This window comes from Manis javanica, chromosome 9, assembly GCF_040802235.1.
Source record: "Manis javanica isolate MJ-LG chromosome 9, MJ_LKY, whole genome shotgun sequence".
Taxonomy (NCBI): Eukaryota; Metazoa; Chordata; class Mammalia; order Pholidota; family Manidae; genus Manis; species Manis javanica.
This window is the reverse complement of record NC_133164.1, coordinates 59,907,442-59,926,821: the sequence shown is the minus strand read 5'-3', so window position 1 is coordinate 59,926,821 and position 19,380 is coordinate 59,907,442. Positions and strand designations below refer to the sequence as shown.

At 37.1% G+C, this 19,380-nt stretch overlaps 1 protein-coding gene across 4 annotated transcripts in view; it reads left to right on the top strand.

The window, feature by feature from the left end:
• PTPN2 (protein tyrosine phosphatase non-receptor type 2) overlaps nt 1-19,380 on the top strand; it is a 130,225-nt gene that overhangs the window by 55,449 nt on the left and 55,396 nt on the right. For all 4 annotated transcript variants that reach the window (XM_037025735.2, XM_037025726.2, XM_037025731.2 and 1 more), the window contains exons 2-3: nt 3,164-3,254; nt 18,115-18,215. In XM_037025735.2, the coding sequence (XP_036881630.1) occupies nt 3,164-3,254; nt 18,115-18,215 (192 nt within the window). The remainder of the gene's footprint in view (nt 1-3,163; nt 3,255-18,114; nt 18,216-19,380) is intronic.

Genomic DNA, 19,380 nt, shown 5'->3' with positions numbered 1-19,380 from the left:
ATCCCTGTTGTCACAAATGGCAGGGTTTATTCTTTTTTTTGACTGAATAATATGCCGTTGTATAAATATACCACATCTTCTTTAAACGTTCATCTATTGATAGATATTTAGGTTATTTCCATATCTTGGCTGTTGTAAATAATGCTGCAATGATGTGTTTAATTCCTTTTTTTAAAAAAAAATTTGATAAATATGGCAAAACTGGTAATAAATGTTCAGTTTCAGTGGTGGGAGCGTGGGTATCATTATTGTATGCTATGATACTCTTTCATGCAAAAGTACTGCAAACCAAAAGGTATTATTTCTGTCTGTATTATATGAGACTGGTATAACTTTGATACTAAAACTGAATAAATCATATAAGAGAAATTTAGAAGTCAGTTGAACTTGAAGTTATACATCTTAAATGAAATAGTGGTGGACTGTCCGGACAATGGAGTGTTTATGTTTGAAATATTTCATAGTTAAAACACATTTTTAGTTACATAAATCCCTACCCTTCTCTACATCTCCAGTCCGTGAGTCTTTTCCCCAAGAAGTTTCTGATTTCTTGTCTACTTTCAGAATTACTCATTATAGTCTCAGATACATTTATATTTTGAATGCAGTGTGCCATTTCCCTCTCAACCACCAGCTAAACATACTCTTTTTTGTATCTTTTTTCACTACCTAAAATATCATCGAAATTGTTCCCTGTCAGTATATGTCTCATTTGGTGCCCATTTCATGGTTCTATGTATTCTGCTGCATTGGTGCATTGTACTTTTATCTCATCAGTTCCTCCTGAACGACATTTAGGTCTTTGCCAACTTTTCACTACTATATGTACAGTGAATATCTTTGGGCATGAATCTTTTTTTGCACACAGATGTGTTGCTATATTTGATATAAGTTCCTGGAGGTAAAATTGGTGGGTTAAATTTATGATATAGTCAAATCTAAAAATTTCTTTTAAACAATTGTATCAGTGTATACTCCCTCACTAATGTATGAGAATACCCCTTTGTCATGCTCTCTAAACTGTATAGTGTTATCAGAATCTTTTAATTCTTGCCAATATGTTTTCTTTGCACTTGATACAGAAAAGCTGTCAACAGAAAAATGTTCTAGTATTATTTTAAATTAGTATTTCTTTTTGTTACTAACTTGCAATATAAAATGACTTTTGTAGTGTTTCAACTCTGCATATGAGGTTTGAGGTTATGCAAACAAAAGCCTAGACTGGAATGTGTTTAATTCTACATATAAAATTAGACATTTAAAAACTTTTATACTTAATCTGTGGAAATAGTTGAAGCATTTTCTTCTTTTCAGCTAGTCAGAATGATTTGTTATAATTGCAGAAGTATTTAAAACTGAAAGTTAATATTTCTGTCCAGTGTATTACAGGAGGCTGGTATAACTTTGATACTAAAACTGAATAAATCATATGAGAAGAGAAATTTAGAGGTCAGTTCAACTTAAAAATATAGATCTTAAATAAAATAATCGTTGACCATCTAGACAATGAAATGAGCTATCAAGCCATAAAAAGACATGGATGAACAGTAAATGCATGTTACTAAATGAAAATCTGTTATTGTAATTCAATATATTAGCAAATTAAAGGATAAAAGCTAGATGATTATCTCCATGAATTCAGAGAGAATAAAATTAAACATCCATTCATGATAAAAAATGTTTATTTGGCAAAATAAAAGTTGAAGAGAACCTTCTTAACCTGAAAAGGATATAGACCAGAAACCTAAAGCAAATTGTTACTCTTAACTAAACCTTAGAAACAATTCTTTCAAAATCAAGGAAGAAATATTTGTATTTGACATTGAATTAGAGATCCTAGCCAGTGCAATTAGATAAGGAAAAAAAAAGAAGTATGAATAAAAAATATGAAAAATAAGAGAATTAACAGTTTGCTGATAGGGAAATTCAGAATGAGCTATAAAATATTAGAGGGCTCAGCAAGATTGCTAGATGTGATTGAAGCATTAAAAAGTTAATAGCAACAGTTGTATGTGTGTGTACATGTATGTTTCTGTGTATGTGTATGTGGCAGCTTACATTTTCCAAATGGCTTTATCAATGTACATTGCATCTCATGTGCTGTTTGCACAATGTGACCGAGATTCTTTCCACTGAGACTTGATCTGTGTTCCCTACTCTAACATCTTAGAAGGCCCAATGGTTAAAAATAGAAACTAGAATCTTACCTGTTCTAGGGCTGCTGGAGGATGGTGGAAGGCAGCAGGATGGGGAACCCACAGTAAGGGCATTCATCAAGACTAAACATAAATTACTTATTTATGCTTAATTTATAAAACTTGCGCTTAACTTTTAAAATACTTTTTCTCATATATAGTAGTATGAACAAAATCCCAAGTTGATTTTTGCCACTTAAATGCACTTTTTTGGGGGGTGAGGAGAATGTTTCTGTTTTTACCTGAATTCTTAGAATAATGAATAATAGTTCTATTTGGGAGAAAAAACCTGGCCATGCTGGAAATACCAAGTAACCCTCAAAGAATTTCTTCCTTAGTAGAATACAGAGAACTATAGGGTCCTAATATGAGCCTCAGTTATAGTGGTGGGCTGCTAAGCACTTACAGCTCTAGAAAGAAATTTGAGGATATTTCTGGGCTCAAAATAAAATAACATTTGTATGGCATGAAGATGAAGAAATAGATTAAAATTTTAAGATAGAAACTCCAAAATATAGGTAGTATTATTAAGAGAGTTTAGTTAGAAATTTGAGTATGGTATGGTTAACCTTAGATACTTCCATTGCATTAATTCTGTGTTACATGAAGTGTTTAGTGTTGCTTGTAGTTGTTGAATATAGCATGGCAGTACATAAATGTATGAAGAACAGAGACTTTGTGCCTGAAGGACCCTTGGTTCAGTTCTGGGCTTCTGCCACTTACTAGCTTTGTGGCCTTTGGAAGATTATTTGACCTCTCAAAGGCTGTCATCCCTCACACATAACATGGGGAAGATAATTGCTCCCATTGGTGGTGTGAAAATCAAATGAAATAATGTAGTAACGTGCTTTGCATATCACCTAGCGAATCATAAGTGCTTAATAAATGTTATTATATTCTGGCCAAGAAAGTATCTGGTTTGCTTTATAATATGTAAGAGGAATATTAAAATACTTTTTTTTTTAAAGGAAATTCGCAATGAGTCTCATGACTATCCTCATAGAGTGGCCAAATTTCCAGAAAACAGAAATCGAAACAGATACAGAGATGTAAGCCCATGTAAGTACTCACTGTGTACATGTATATATGTTTGTTGGCTTATTTTAGGAGGCAGGATACAATGAAAAGAAGGTTTGGGGTCAGGGTTGATAAGTATGGCAATTTTTTTTTTCACATTACCATAATGCATATTCTTTAAAGAAAAATTGCAAGGCATAGAATAGTAGAAGGAAGAGAAAATGCCCATAATTATTTCATCTTTCAAACACAACCATTATGTATTTCTATCAATTTCTTATGCAGAATTTTTTTCTTAAAATAATTGTAATCATGTAGGTATGTATGTGCATTCATATATACATACATCCTTTTCATATTATTCCATAGCCTTTACAAATATTACTTAAAATGTTTATCAGTGTATTTTGTTTTAATTTTTATAAAAGTAGTATGTTATGCACGATAGAAAACTTTGAAAACAGAGAAATGTGTGGAAATGAAAAGCCCCATGACTTAAAAGCTTTTGGGATTTTATCCTGGTATTCTTTCTGTATAAAAATACACTGTATCCTTTTTTCTTTTTTCTTGATATACAGTCATATTTCAGTTTCAAGTTACAGCAAAATGGTTCAACAGTTACCTATATTATTAAATCCTTACCCCCACTAGTACAGCTACTGTCTGTCAACATAAAAAGATGTTGCAGAATCATTGGCTGTATTCTCCATGCTGTACTACTATCCTCGTGACCAAAATACATTATGATTGAGAATTTTTGTACCCCTTTATCCTTATCACACTCGCCTCCTACCCACTTACACTCCGACCCCATGGTAACCACCAGTACCTTCTCAGTGTCTGTGAGTCTACTGCTGTTTTGTTTTGCTTTGTTTTTATATTCAGTAAGTGAGAGAAATCATATGGTGTTTATCTTTCTCCACCTGGCTTATTTCACTGAGCCATAATACCCTCTAAATCTATCCATATTGTTGCAAATGGCAGAATTTCTTTTTTATGGCTGAATAATAATCCATTGTGTATATATACCAGATCATCTTTAACCAGTTGTCTATTTATGGACACATAGGTTGTTTCCCTATCTTGGCTGTTGTAAATAATGCAGCAATAAACAATAATGCATAAATCCTTTTGGATCAGGGATTTTGTATTCAGGTAAATTTCTAGAAGTGGAATTGCTGGGTTGAATGGTATTTCTATTTTTAGTTTTTTGAGGAACCTCCACACTCCTTTCCACAGTGGTTGCACCATCTTACATTCTTACCACCCATGTAGGAGGGTTCCCTTTTTTCTGCACATCCTTACCAACACATGATTTCTTGTCTTTTGGGTAGTGGCCATTCTGATTGGTGTGAGGTGGTATCTCATTGTGGTTTTGATTTGCAGTTCCCTGATAGCATGTGAAGCATCTTTTCATGTGCCTGTTAGCTTTCTGAATTTCTTCTTTGGAGAAGTGTCTATTCAGATCCTCCGTCTATTTTTTAATCAGGTTATTTGCTTTTTGGGTGCTGAGGTGTGTGAGCTCTTTATATATTTTGGGTGTTAACCCATTGTCAGATATGTCATTTATGAATATATTCCCATACTGTAGGATGCCTTTTGTTCTGCTGATGGGGTCCTTTGCTGCTTTTTAGTTTGATGTAGTCCCATTTGTTCATTTTTGCTTTTGTTTCCCTTGCCCAAAGAGATGCGTTCAGGAAAAAGTTGCTCATGTTTATATTCAATAGATTTTTGCCTATGTTTTCTTCTAAGAGTTTTATGGTTTCATGACTTAAATTCAGGTCTTTGATGCATTTTAAGTTTACCTTTGTATATGGAGTTAGACAATAATCCAGTTTCATTCTTTACATATAGCTGTCCAGTTTTGCCAAAACCAGTCATTGAAGAGGCTATCTTTTCCCTGTTGTATATTCATGGCTCCTTTATCATATATTAATTGATCATATATGGGTGGGTTTATGTCTGGGCTGTCTGTTCTGTTCCATTGATCTATGAGTCTGTTCTTGTACAGTACCACACTGTTTTGATTACTATGGCTTTGTAGTATAACTTGAAGTCAGGGAGTGTAATTCCCCCATTTTTGTTGTTCATTTTCAGGATTGCTTTGGCTATTCAGGGTCTTTTGTGGTTCCTTATGAATTTTAGAACTATTTGTTCTAGCTCATTGAATTTAATCTGTAAATTGCTTGGGGCAACATGGCCATTTTGACAATATTAATTCTTTGTATCCATGAGTGTGGGATAGATTTCCATTTACTTGTGTTTTCTTTAATTTCTTTTATGAGTGTCTTATAGTTTTCACCTCCTTGGTTAGGTTTATTCCTAGGTATTCTATTTTTTTTTTCTTCAATTATAAACAGAATTGTTTTCCTAATTTTTCTTTCTGCTAGTTTGTTGTTAATATATAGAAATGCAACAGATTTCTGCAGTGATTTTGTATCCTGCAACTTTGCTGAATTCAATTATTAGTTCTTGTATATTTTGGTGAATTCTTGAGGGTTTTTTGTGTATAATATCATGTGATCTTCAAATAGTGACAGTTTAACTTCTTCTTACCCATTTGGATGCCTTTTAGCTCTTCATGTTGTCTGATTGCCATGGGTAGGACCTCCAGTACTATGTTGAATAAAAGTGGGGAGAGTGGGCATTCTTGTTCCCGAACTCACAGGAAAAACTTGCAGCTTTTCTCATTGAATATAATGTTAGCTGTGGGTTTGTCTTATATAGCCTTTATTCTGTTGAGGTACATACCCTCTATGTCCATTTTGTTCAGTGTTGCTGTTATGAATAGATGTTGAATTTTGTCAAATGCTTTTCCAGCATCTCTTGAGATGATCATGTGGTTTTTGTTAATGTGGTGTATGATGTTGATTGATTTACAAATATTTGCCATCCTTGCATCCCTGGAATAAACCCCACTTGGTTGTGATAGATGATCCTTTTTGATGTATTTTTTAATTCAGCTTTCTACTATTGAGGATTTTTGCATTTTGTTCATCAGGGATTTGGGGTTATAATTTTCTTTTTTTGTAGTATCTTTGCCTGGTTTGGGTATTAGAGTGATGCTGACCTCATAGAGTGAGTTCGGAAGTATTCCCTCCTCTTCTGTTTTTTGGTATGCTTTAAGAAGGATGGTATTAGCTCTTTAAATGTTTGATAGTATTGAGCTGTAAACCATCAGTTCCTGGGATTTTGTTTCTGGGGAGTTTGTTTCTGGGGAGTTTTTTGATTACCAATTCAGTTTAATTGATGAGAAATGGTCTGTTCAGATTTTCTATTTTTTCCTGGGTCAGTCTTGGAAAGTTGTATTTTTTTAGGAAGTTGTCCATTTCTTCTAGGTTATCCAACTTATTTGCATATACCTTTTCATAATGTTCTCTAATAGTTCTTTGTATTTCTGCGGTATCCATTTTGACTATACCTTTTCTGTTCTGATTTTGTTTATTTTGTTCCAAGGGGCTCTTTTTCAGCTCTTGTGTCTCTTTTTTGAAGTCCTCCCTGTGATCTTCAATACTTTCCTGCAGATCAGTGAGCATAGTTATGACTTACTTTGAAATCTTTATCAAGAAGATTGATAATCTCCGTTTTGTTTAGTCCTTTTTCTGGTGTCTACCCTGTAGTTTTGTTTGGTACAAATTTTTCCGCCTCTTCATTTTGTCAGGGTTTGTGTGTCTTTCTTTGTGTTAGATGGATCTGCTCTGCTTCCTGATCTAGAGAGTAATGGCTTTGTGAAGAGTGCATCCTGTGGTGCCCAGAAACTCAGGCTCTTTACTCTCCAGTGCCTTGTTTTCCTTTGCGGTGGGAGCCCCAGTTGCTGTTGGTGGATAAAATGCAGGGTCACCTTTCTGTCTTTCTGCTGGTGGTGGTTTATCTCAGTCTGCTGAGGCACATGTTTTGCCTCAGCCAGGCCTATGTGATCAGAGCAGTGGTTTTTGTTGGGATCCTTGTGAGCAGGCCACTCTGTGCCTGCCCTGCAGTGATGGCAGGCCTGCTGGGTTAACAGGGTAGGAAGGGTGGTTGCAGGGCAAGTTGCACAATGACGGGGTGCTTAGCTTGTTGCAGTGGCATGTCACCTGGTTGTGGAGCTCTCTGATGCTGGACATTTGTGCACCAGGTGGGTAGGTGTACGGGCATGCAGCTGTGGCAGTGTGGCATGCAGTGGTGGGGGCAAATCATGTGTTGGTAGGGTGTGGGCTCCCTTAGGCAGGAGTTTCATGGTGGAAGGGTCCTGCCAGCTCACAGTGACAAAGTAATGTGTATGGTATGTGGGAGGGTTGAGGGGGCACACTGGTGAGCAGCCATAGCAAGTCCTGCAGTGAGGTGAATGTGCAGAAAAGCCAAGGGACTGAGTTGGGTGGTGGGAGGCCCCACATCAGCAGAGGCAGCTAGTTGCACCACAGTGGCATACAGGTGCTGCAGCAGCGAGTTCTCCCTAGCAGCAGGAAGGCACGCAGCACCTGGCTTAGCCATCCGTTGGGAGGAAAGAGCTCTGGGAGCTGGCTTTTGCAGGCTTCTCCCCATTTGGGCTGAAACAGGACTGTGCAAAGTCGAAGGCTGCTAGGCTGAGTGGGCTGGTGCATGGGAGGCTTGCAGGGAGGCACCTTGGGGCTGAGCTTCCAGCGAGGGGGATGGAGCCCCTGGGGCTTCTCAGAGTGTTCCACCTGCTGGGCTGAGGGAGAGCTGGGGAGGTATCATCCACTTGCCCTTTCTCCTGCACAGACAACCCTTGCTGCTCTGGCTCCCCTCCCACTGCTGGCAAGTCTTTCAAACTGCTGCCTCTGTATTGGGTCTTTATGGGACCAGTGGAGTGTGCTTGTCCTCCATAGGAGGCTGGTATCTCAGCCTCCCAGAGTGTTCCAGCTGTCCCTGGTGTCCAGTCCTGCTAATCACCAGATCCCAGTACAACATGGACTTGTGTTCTTGGAGCAGATGTCCAGGGCCCAGTGTGTAGTTACTGGGTACCTGTCACATCCCCGGTCCTTTCCTCGTCGTCCTACCTTTGGGCTGAGATGGGGGAAGGGCTGGGGTCCTGCTTGGTCAATGCTCTGCCACTTTACCCTTTTCCGTGTGGTCTTCTCTTCTTCCCCAGGTGTAGGTGGTGTGTTCTGCAGTCTTCAGTTTGTTTTCAGGTTTAGCTTTATTTGCTGTAGTTGCTTCCTTTGTGTGTGTGTGTGTGAGGAGGTTTCCATCCTGCCTTCTTACTTGTCATCTTGAGGCTTCCCCTCCCATACACTGTATTCTTTTAAATTGAGAATTAGAATCCTGCACATACTAATTTGTATCTTTTTTCCCACTAAACAATACATTGTAAACATTTTCCTATATCATAAACACAGTCTTTTAGTGGCTTTGGATATGCTGTTCTTTTAAGTAACAGTTACCCTGTGGTTGGACATTTAGATTGTGATCTGTGCACACACACACACAATTTTGTAAGCAATTGTAATACCAGGGTGTTAATGTGTTAATCATGAGGTAATATTATCTTTTGTTCTGATTGACACCACTTGTTCAGATATTAAATTAGGCTGCTTTACTACTTCAAAATGTTTTCCCATGTTTGATTTTAGTGGCTAAACATAGATACTCTCTTTATGGCTGCTTGTTAGTAGGGACTTTTTAAAAAAAATACTGAATCTATTGGCATTTTCTGCTTGCTTATGGTTCCTATAGTTGATGAAGGTATGGTGCCAACATGCCAAGATCTCCTGTAGAGACTGAAAAATCTCACTCTTTTCAAAGTCACAGACTATATATCTTTATAGATGCTATATTCCTTGCTGGGGGTATGGATATACTACTGAAAAATTTATCAACTGGAGCAAATAAGTCCATACTTTTATTCTTAAATGAACAAAAATTTTTTTTTTTGACCAAGTACATTTCCATGAAGAGTATACTAGCTGACTTTGACAAATCAAATGAGAAGTAATCTCTTAAAGTATTTTGTATGTATTACAAATTACTTATTAAATATTATGTTTCTCTTAAGTGCTTTTTTCCCTTACCAATTAGGAGTGTTTGTAAAAATAGAAGCTGGAAGAGAGTGGTTTTCCACTCTTCAGTGTACTGGAAGATATGACAGACTTCCTCTGACACCTATTGCTTCCCATGGCAACAGTTAAGTGTGGGTGTGTGTTCAAGGAATGGGGGTGTGGGTAGTAGATCCAATATTTAGATGCCCTTCACTCCCTGTGATGAGCTTTGAAGACAGTGTTTTCCAGTTGTACATCTTGCTTTTAATTAAAAGAATTTTTATATTTTAATAATTGTAGATTTGCATGCAATTTTAAGAAATAATATCCAGAGCCTTCTCCCGGTTTCCACCAATGGTAATATCTTGTGTAACTATAGTAAAATAGCCCAACTAGGAAACTGACATATATAATCCATTCAGATTTCTCTAGTCATACTTGCACTCATGTGGATGTGTTTAGTTCTGTGCAGATTTATCATATGTGTAGGTTTCTCTGATCACCACAGTCTAGACTCAGGCCAGTGGGAAGGTTCTGTCAAAATATCCCTCCACTGCCCTTCTGTGGCCTCCCTCCCTCCTTCATCCCCAGTTGCCTTTAGTTTTTACATATCTGTTGTAATTGTAATCATTGGACTTGATAAACTACATTTGAATCTCATTAATTTTGTCAAATTGAAGTAAATGGAGGAACTTGTAAAAATTAGAACTGAGACACTTTTAAAAGTAAGACATTTGCAACTTACTCTAAGTACATAAGTTAAAACTTGTGATTTATCTCCTAAGCATTCAACTTCTGTACCCAGCTGCCTGTTGGACATGTCTAGTTGAAGGCCACTGGAAGACCTCTGTTACAGTGTATTTATCTGCTCCGTCTCCATCACCATTAGCTCAGGTTTGTCGTACTGCATATGTCTTCTCAGGAAGAGAGCCATTCACCTTGGGTCAGTGTCTAGTATTAGGAGGAGGTGTTTCTTCCTTGGAAGAGATGCTGCATGATGTCTCATCCTGCCACCTGGGCCCCCTACTGTCTTTCTTTCCACCATTTCTACACTGTCCCCTGTAGCTGCACTCTGCGGTAAGCATGCCACTCACTGAGCCCTCTCCCAGTCCTAGTTTAAGCCTGGCTCTCCCTTGAGTGAACTGTCTTTGTCTCTCTCAGTGGAAGCTGTTCATTCTTGCTTCCCACATAACCACAGTGTTCCCTAGTCTAAGTCATTACTCTTCAACTGGTAAATTAAAATCTCCTCAGAGGCTTGTGCTGTGCACACACATCCCATTATTGTTCTTGCATCTATCTTCTCCTGACTTGGTAGTCAGTTCCTGTCCTACAGCTTCTTCTCACACATTTGCTAAATGTCAGGCATGCCATTCACTCTTTCCCTTTGCCTCCTCTCTCCCAGTGCTGCGCCTCCATCCTCCCAGCTGATGTCAGGTCTCTATGAAACCATATGACACAACCTTAGAGTTCTAGACCATTTCACCCTCAACCTTCAGTTGTCTTCACCCCTAATATCTTAAATGCTGCTACTTGGAGGGCTGCTTTCTGACAGTCCAGCTCTATGACTTCATCAGGATATTTAGTTCTTTGACTTTTTCATTTGCTACAGTACATTATTCCTTCCCTACTCTACTTATTACTTAATAAGTTTCCTGCTGTTCTTATATATGAAATAATCTCTTTGGATCTTTAATTCTACTTACCCTATGAAACCCTAACCTGGGATAATCAGTCATTCAGCTTATCTAACTCTGGGCTGAGTGTGTGTGCACCTCACTTACTTCTCTGTGCTCTTCTCCAGCCCACTACCATTCTGTGCTGCTCTCACCTGAATAGCCATCTCTCAAACCCTACCCCCTCTCTCACCAGTCTCAGAAGGTCTTGCCTTCAATTCTGTAGAAAAAGATTTTAATTAGAAAAAAATTTTAGTAACTCTTCAACATCATATTCTACAACCTGGAAACTTCTCTTTGCATCCATCCATTCCTTTTTATTTATTGTGGTGTCTTTGCCTGGTTTTGGCATTAGAGTGATGCTGGCTTCATAGAATGAGTTTGGAAGTATTCCCTCCTCTTCTACTTTTTGGAAAACTTTTAAGGAGGACATTGTCTATTTTATCAGACATTCTCTAAAAATGTCTGATAAAATTCGGCAGTGAGGCCATCTGGTATGGGTGTTTTGTTCTTTTGATTACCAGTTCAATTTCATTGTTGGTAATTGGTCTGTTGAGATTTTCTGTTTCTTCCTGGGCCAGTCTTGGAAGGTTGTATTTTTCTAGAAAGTTGTTCATTTCTTACAGGTTACCATTTTGTTAGTATATAATTTTTCATAGTATTCTCTCATAATTCTTTGTATTTCTCTGGTGTTGGTAGTGATCTTTCCTTTCTCATTTCTGATTCAGTTAATGTGTGTAGACTTTTTTTTTTTGGTATCACTACTACACAATTACATGAGCAATACTGTGGTTACTAGATTCCCCCCATTACAGTCACTGTCTATCAACATAGTAAGATGCTATAGAGTCACTACTTGTCTTCTCTGTGCTATACTGCCTTTCCTGTGCCCCCTGCCTACCTTATGTATGCTAATCGTTATGCCCCTTATTCCCCTTCTCCCTCCCTTCCTGCCACCCCCTGCCCCAGTCCCTTTCCCTTTAGCAACTGTTAGTCCATTCTTTGGTTCTGTGAGTCTGCTGCTGCTTTGTTCCTTCAGTGTTTGCTATATTCTTATGCTCCACAGATGAGTGAAATCATTTGGTACTTGTCTTTCTCTGCTTGGCTTATTTCACTGAGCATAATACCCTCTAGCTCCATCCTTGTTGTTGCAAATGGTAGGATTTGCTTTCTTATGGCTTTCTTATATTCTGTTTTGTATATGTACCACATCTTCTTTACCCATTCAGCTACTGATAGACCCTTAGGTTGCTTCCATTTCTTGGCTATTGTAAATAGTGCTGTGATAAACACAGGGGTTCATATGTCTTTTTCAAACTGGGCTCCCGCATTCTTAGGGTAAATTCCTAGGAGTGGAATTGCTGGGTCAAATGGTATTTCTATTTTGAGTTTTTTGAGGAACCTCCATACTGGTTTCCACAATGGTTGAACTAGTTTACATTCCCACCAGCAGTGTAGAAAGGTTCCTCTTTCTCTACAGCCTGGCCAGCATTTGTTGTTTCTATTCTTTTCTGTGTTGGCCATCCTAACTGGTGTGAGCTGATATCTCATTGTGATTTTAATTTGCATTTCCCTGATAATTAGTGATGTGGGACAACTTTTCATGTCCCTGTTGGCCATCTGAATTTCTTCTTTGGAGAATTGTCTGTTCATATCCTCCGCCCATTTTTAAATGGGGTTATTTGCCTTTCAAGTGTTGAGGCATGTGAGTACTTTTTTATATTGACGTTAATCCTTTGTTGGATATGTCATTTACAAATATATTCTCCCATTCTATAGGATACCGTTTTGTTCTACTGATGGTGTCCTTTGCTTTACAGAAGCTTTTTAGCATGATGTAGTCCCATTTGTTCATTTTTTGTTTCCCTTCCCGAGGAGATGTTCTCAGGAAAAAGTTGCTGATGTTTATATTCAAGACATTTTTGCCTATGTTTTCTTCTAAGAGTTTTATGGTTTCATGACTTACATTCAGGTCTTTCATCCATTTCTAGTTTACTTTTGTGTACAGGGTTAAACAATAATCCAGTTTCATTTTCTTGCATGGAGCTGTCCAGTTTTGCCAACACCAGTTGTTGAAGGGGCTGTCATTTCCCCACTGTGTATCCATGGCTCCTTTATTGTATATTAATTGACCATATATGGTTGGGTTTATATCTGGGCTCTCTAGTCTGTTCCACTTGTCTATGGGTCTGTTCTTGTGCCAGTAGCAAAGTGTCTTGATTATTGTGGCTTTGTAGTAGAGCTTGAAGTCAGGGAGAGTAATCCCCCCACTTTATTCTTCCTTCTCAGGATTGCTTTGACTATTCGGGGTCTTTTATGTTTCTGTATGAATGTTAGAACTATTTGCTCTAGTTCGTTGAAGAATGCTGTTGGTATTTTGATAGGGATTGCATTGAATCTGTAGATTGCTTTAGTCAGGATGGCCATTTTGACAATATTAATTCTTCCTACCCAAGAGCACGGGATGAATTTACATTTATTAATGTCCTCTTTAATTTCTCTTAAGAGTGTCTTGTAGTTTTCAGGGTATAGGTCTTTCATTTCCTTGGTTAGGTTTATTCCTAGGTATTTTATTCTTTTTGATGCAGTTGTGAATGGAATTGTTTTCCTGATTTCTCTTTCTGCTAGTTCATCATCTTTTTATTCTTTATGTTGTGCCTTCTGCTGTAGCTTCCCCTCTCTTTCTTCCCCTATGGAGCAAAGCCTGCTCATCTCACTAGCTACCCAGGTGTCTGTTGGCCAACTTTCTTCCCACAACACAGAATGCAATACAGTACTAAGAATCATCACTTAATACAATTTTTTATTTTAAAGCATTAAACAAATAATGTCTTATCTTTATATCCCTGTTGCCTGGCTCCCATTTGTTTAGTAGACATTGTGAGTGTTGAAAGTGAATGGCAGAGCATCACTGTGATGGTTCGATAGAGGCTATTTAGAGAAGATAAATCATAGGCTGAATCTTCAAGGAAGTGAGGTATATATGACAGAGATGAAGATGAGAATCTTCCCTGAGGTGAGGTACAATGTTCAAAGGTGATTGTAACTCCAGGGAGAAAAATCTGTGTCCCAGCCCAGGATATATCACCTTTGAAACATAAATCAATCAAAGGGAGAAATAAAGTGGAAGAAACCCATTTATTGCCTACAAGCAGTTGTCCACTTCTGCTTCCCTGTGTCTCTCACGACCTGGCTGCAAAAAGGGACCCCACCCAACCTTTCTGTTCCAGATATGCCCTAGCTCCCCCATGTAATCACATATTGATATGGAGGTGGACTACTTCTCTCCACCCACTGGAAACACCTGTTGATAGGGAGATGAAGTAAGGCTAGGCAAGAGATTCTGGAAATATTGCAGCTTTACCCACAGAGATGCAAGGAAGAATTTAGGATGTGTTAGCAGGATGGTAAAGGAGCCAACTTTGATGTATCAAAGAGAATGTAATGAGGGAAGTAGTTTCTGGAGTCACACAAACCTATGTTTGAATCTCTCATTGTGCTTCTTTAGTGTGCTGTTTTACGCTAATGACTTGATTTCCCTATGTATCAATGAAAGGAGCATGATAAAATCAACTTCATAGGGTTGTGAGGATTGAGAGAGGTAACCCAGTAAGATGTGCCATACAGTGCCTGATGCATAATAGCACTAAGTAATCCTGTACAGTGGTTGTAGTTGTATGTTGTCAATACAGGTATCATTCATCAAATACATATTTCTTTTCAGAGGAAACAAGTGAAATACTGAGTACTCTGTGTGTACTAAGGTTTGCATTTCTTCTCTGTTAACATGATAGTGCTTATGGTGACTTGAGTTTTAGTTCTGGCTTTGCCTTTGTCTCATTGCTTGATTTACAAGAGAAAAATCTGTCATATTTGTGCCTCAAGTATTTGTAGAGTTGAGGAGGGTTCACATATCTATAAAATGCTGCGCATTCTTGGCAGAGAAGTACCATACAAATATGGACATTAGTATTTGTAAACATGCTGCTTCTCGGGCTGAGAGTGGGAGAGTGGCAAGGGAAAATCTGTTGTGCTGTGCTGATGGAGTTGGTCTTCTCCTTGCCCTGCTTATGTTAGTCTTGAGCTCTGCCTTGGTGTCACATGTTTAGGATGGTGGTGATGATTATGGATCCTCTCTGCTGTGTGATTTGGAAGACTTTCTAAGTGGAGGTATCTTTAAAATAAACATATATAGTGAAACCAGTGGGAGGGTGGGGAGTGGGAGGTGTGTAGGTGAAGAGGTGGGGGTTGGGAGAGGTGGAAAAAAGGCTTATTATGACAGTATTGAAAGAGGAAGCTAATCTGTATTGTCAGCTCAGGCCGCAGCTAGAGCTAGTCATTTCTTGGCAGATGAAACCATTTCTCAGAACACATACTGTTTGAGGGTGGGAGGTGAAGGGAATCAGAAGTTTGCCTAATTTTTCTCCAGTTCATAAGCCACAGTTCTGTTGGGTATTGCATTTTTTCTTTCATTTGGTGATAAGAATTAAGAGCTGATAATGTCCCTGTAGAAAAGTGTATATTGTTAACAGTTCTGCTGTTGGTGTTATTAGAGGTTAAGAAACAAGATTTCCTGTGAAGTGTGGTTTGGCTGCTTTTTGCTGTCTCATGCAGTATGGTTTGAACAATCTTCCTTCAGTTTTCTAACTTTGCTGGATCCTTTAAAAGATAGCAAAGAGGGAGATAACCATATGTTTGGAATGGTAAGGTACTGTGGTGTGGGCTTTGGGATTTATTGCTTATACCCCCAAGGTTATGGAACTCTGTCATTTTGATAATCTCATTTCAGAGGTTCCTGGACAGAATAAACTATGGGAGAGGAGAAGGCATGTTACTTTCTGTTTGTTTGTTTCACTAAATCAAAAGTCAGAGGTTTGGTTTGGAATGATCCCAGATATTTGACTGATAGTAATGGGGCAGGGAAAGTAGATATTTGACTCCCAGGTTTAAGGGGACTGTGTCCATGCTCAGATATTTTAAACCATATGTTAAGTAATTCTTAATTGGAGAAGAAGCATTGTGTCTCTTTATCTTCGCTAGAGAATATAAATCATAAAGTCACAGTTTCCCATAAAAAGGCTCTCATAGTTTCACTTCTTGAAATGTGTATACTTACTCTCTTTATAGACAGTTTTAAAATGATACGTTTGTTTAACACCAGAAATTCTTTTGTTTTTTCTCTACACAGATTCTCTTCTGAATCAAAAAGTTATATACACTTTTAAGTTTTTATTAATCTTCTTAAAAGAACAGAAGAATTAAAATAAATATCTAATGATGTCAATGTATTTGAGAGTTTTGTCTTTAATCAGTCCTGAAGTGAAATACAGGTCAGCCAACATTTGTAGCCAGTTCAGTTCTAAAGAGCTACATTTTTCCCGAGGATTATCTTTTCAGCATTATCTGCTGGCAAAATTTTTTTTAAAAAAATTTCTTTCTAGAGAAAATTCAAATCCAGCGTTCCTTTGCTTTTGCTGACACGTGAGTAAATGTTAGGGGAAGCAGGGCCACTGCCTAGGACCAGGCTCTGCAGGCCTTCTGTTGCCTCTCATATAGTTCCTGCTTCCCACTGGTTAGGACAGTACTCCAGGATGTAGATCTGTGCTTTTATGGTGGTGTGATTTGGACTCTTTAATGTGTTCAGAGTGACATGGTATAGATTTTAAAGCTAGAGGGAAAACAACAGTGAATTCTAGTTCAAAGTCCTGAGGGCAGGCTGTCAAGTACTCTTAAAAACAAACTAAAATTGCTGAGGTCTTTTTCTAGGCTTATTTCCTCCATAGCTTTCAAAGGGTCAGGGATGGTGACATGAAGAATATATAGATAACCAAATTCCCAGTTCCCTGGAGAGAAACCTTCCTAGTTTTTATGGGAACTCTTGGCTTCTGTTGGCCAAATTTCTTTTTTGAATTGTGCAATAAATATGATTAACCTTTGGGGTTTGTTTTTCTTCTGTGATTACATGAGGAAATACATTCCTTTGATATTACATTTTAGTGGAATTTGAATTTTAGGGATTGTGTGGCACTCTAAATTCATTCATTATTCTTTGATATGTGTTATATAGGAGATTTATGGTCTTTATTTTGCTAATTAACTGACTTTTTTACTATCTCACATGGAATAACAGTTAAAGGGTGATTAAACTGTTAAAAAAAATGACTTGAAAAAAAAAAAGCGCTTGCTGACATCATCTTTCCGAGAACACTGGTATAAGTGATTTACTATAACAAGATCTTAGTTTTTCCTGTTGGCAAATGACATGTAATATTTACAGAGGTCTTGGATTTAGTCCAGAAACATCTCAGATAAATTGATGTGTGAAACTGAGACCATTTAGCATTTTTTTTCATATGGAGATAATATAAACAGTTTTTTGAGTTTAAAAGTGAGGAGACAATGGATATTTAGTATGGATTTTCTTGAGGGGGCAGCTTATAATAGAATGTATTCTCCAGAGTTAAACATCAAATGTGTTCACTTTATAACTCACTTATATGCTTCTGACATTTATGTATTTAGGATTCTAAATTAATATTAATTCTGATGGTATACATATGCTTTCTGTCTCTGTCGTGCTTCTCTTATCAAAATGATATAAGGTAGTATGCCACATATTTAACATAAATTCTGAATATGAGATTTTCACCTTTAAAAACTTAGAAATACATTTAAATTGTTATAACAGTCTTAACAATGAAGCATCTTTAGTTCTTTTAAAGTATGGGAATATTTAAATATTTAAAATATGAATTTGAATACTTTTACCATTTAATCCTAAATGTAGTTAAGTGTTAAAATTATTTAAATAGTTGAATGCATATCTGTTGAATGAAGATAATGGATTGTAATTACCCTGTAAATGTAGTCACATCTATTTGAGTCAGTTTTTTTTTTTTATGTAAACTTACCAGTTGTTAGGTACCAAGGATCTGAATGATTTTTACTTTTAGGCAGTTAAGTGGTTTATTCCTTTCACTGTTTTACTGTTGTCGATTTTTTTTAACTAAAAATTGCCAATCTGCTACAAACAGAAGCATTTCCCTTCCAACAACACAGCAAACAAAGGATTGTATTTTTGTACTTCCCTTAAAAGAAAAAAGGAGTAATTTAGGATTTGACTCAACTCTCCTGTGGTGCTAATTTTTTTTTGTTTCTTCGATCATTTTTAAAATACCTAGATCATTAATATTACAATAAACATGAAATGATAAATTTGAAATGACAGTTATGGTTTATCATTTTCTATTTCAGATGATCACAGTCGTGTTAAACTGCAAAATGCTGACAATGATTATATTAATGCCAGCTTAGTTGACATAGAAGAGGCACAAAGGAGTTACATCTTAACACAGGCAAGTGGTGTGATATCTTAATAGGTGCCTGACAATAAAGTGTTTTTGGTTGATCTGCTCCAGAACATAGCTAAAAGTATGTCTTGACCCCATGAAATGAAATGCTGTGTTTTTTATTTTCTTATGTAATGGATCATAGACATTGTGTTTTGCAGCTTTATATATTTAAGATAAAAGTAATTTTTAATGTTGTGCAGTCTGTGAAGGAAATTTTCATAAGGAAATTCTTAGGCCAGTTTTTTTCAGGCAAATTATCTTCCTTGCTCTATATCTGGTAAAAAACTTTTGATAATGCTTTGTTAACGTCTTCCATCTCTCTTCATATAACCTGTATTATAGCCACAGGCCCTTTGAAAGCTCTTCTCTACCTGACGCTGGTATGTATTTTCAGAGAGTGTGGACATGTCTTGAATGGTGTCTGGCCTTTCTTCAGGGCAGAGGAAAGTGCTGAGACCAGGTGCTCAGGGTCTCCTACCTAGGAGACCTCTGAGCTGATGTTTCCTTTGACATTGGCCTGATTGCTTCTTGGCACATTGGCCATACCTATATTCCAGCACAAACTTTTCTTCCATTCTGACATAATAGAAATGATTTTAATTAATCCATACCAAGCTACCCTTTATTTATCAAATAACAGAGAATTAACAGTGCTATCATTTCCTCTAATTAATGATGTTTAAATATTCAAAAGTTGTACATTCATAATATTTGACATTTAAAAAAAACTCAAATTGGATCAGAATAATCTGTTTTGAAAGAAAAAATGTTTAATATGATAGATATTCAAGTGGATATCACTATGAACTATTAGACTTTCTAACTGACATGGAAAGAAAATTATTTTACTTGAAGTAAAATGGATTCTGTAAATCAAAAAGAAAAAGAATCTGTGAAAAACATTGCAAAAGAACATAAATTCATAGTTCAAAGAAAAAACAAAAGTAGATAATACATGAAAATATACTCAGTTTTTCTAGTAATTAGGGGATGTAAATTTAAACCAGTAATCAGTTACAACTTTGACCTGTCAAAGCAGAGATTTAAAGGTTGGTAATGCTCAGTGGTCGGTCAAAAATGTATAGACATAAAGATGTGTGTGAGGCATATATTGCAACTTAATTTTAATAGCATAAGACCAGAAATAATATACCTGAAATAATCTGTA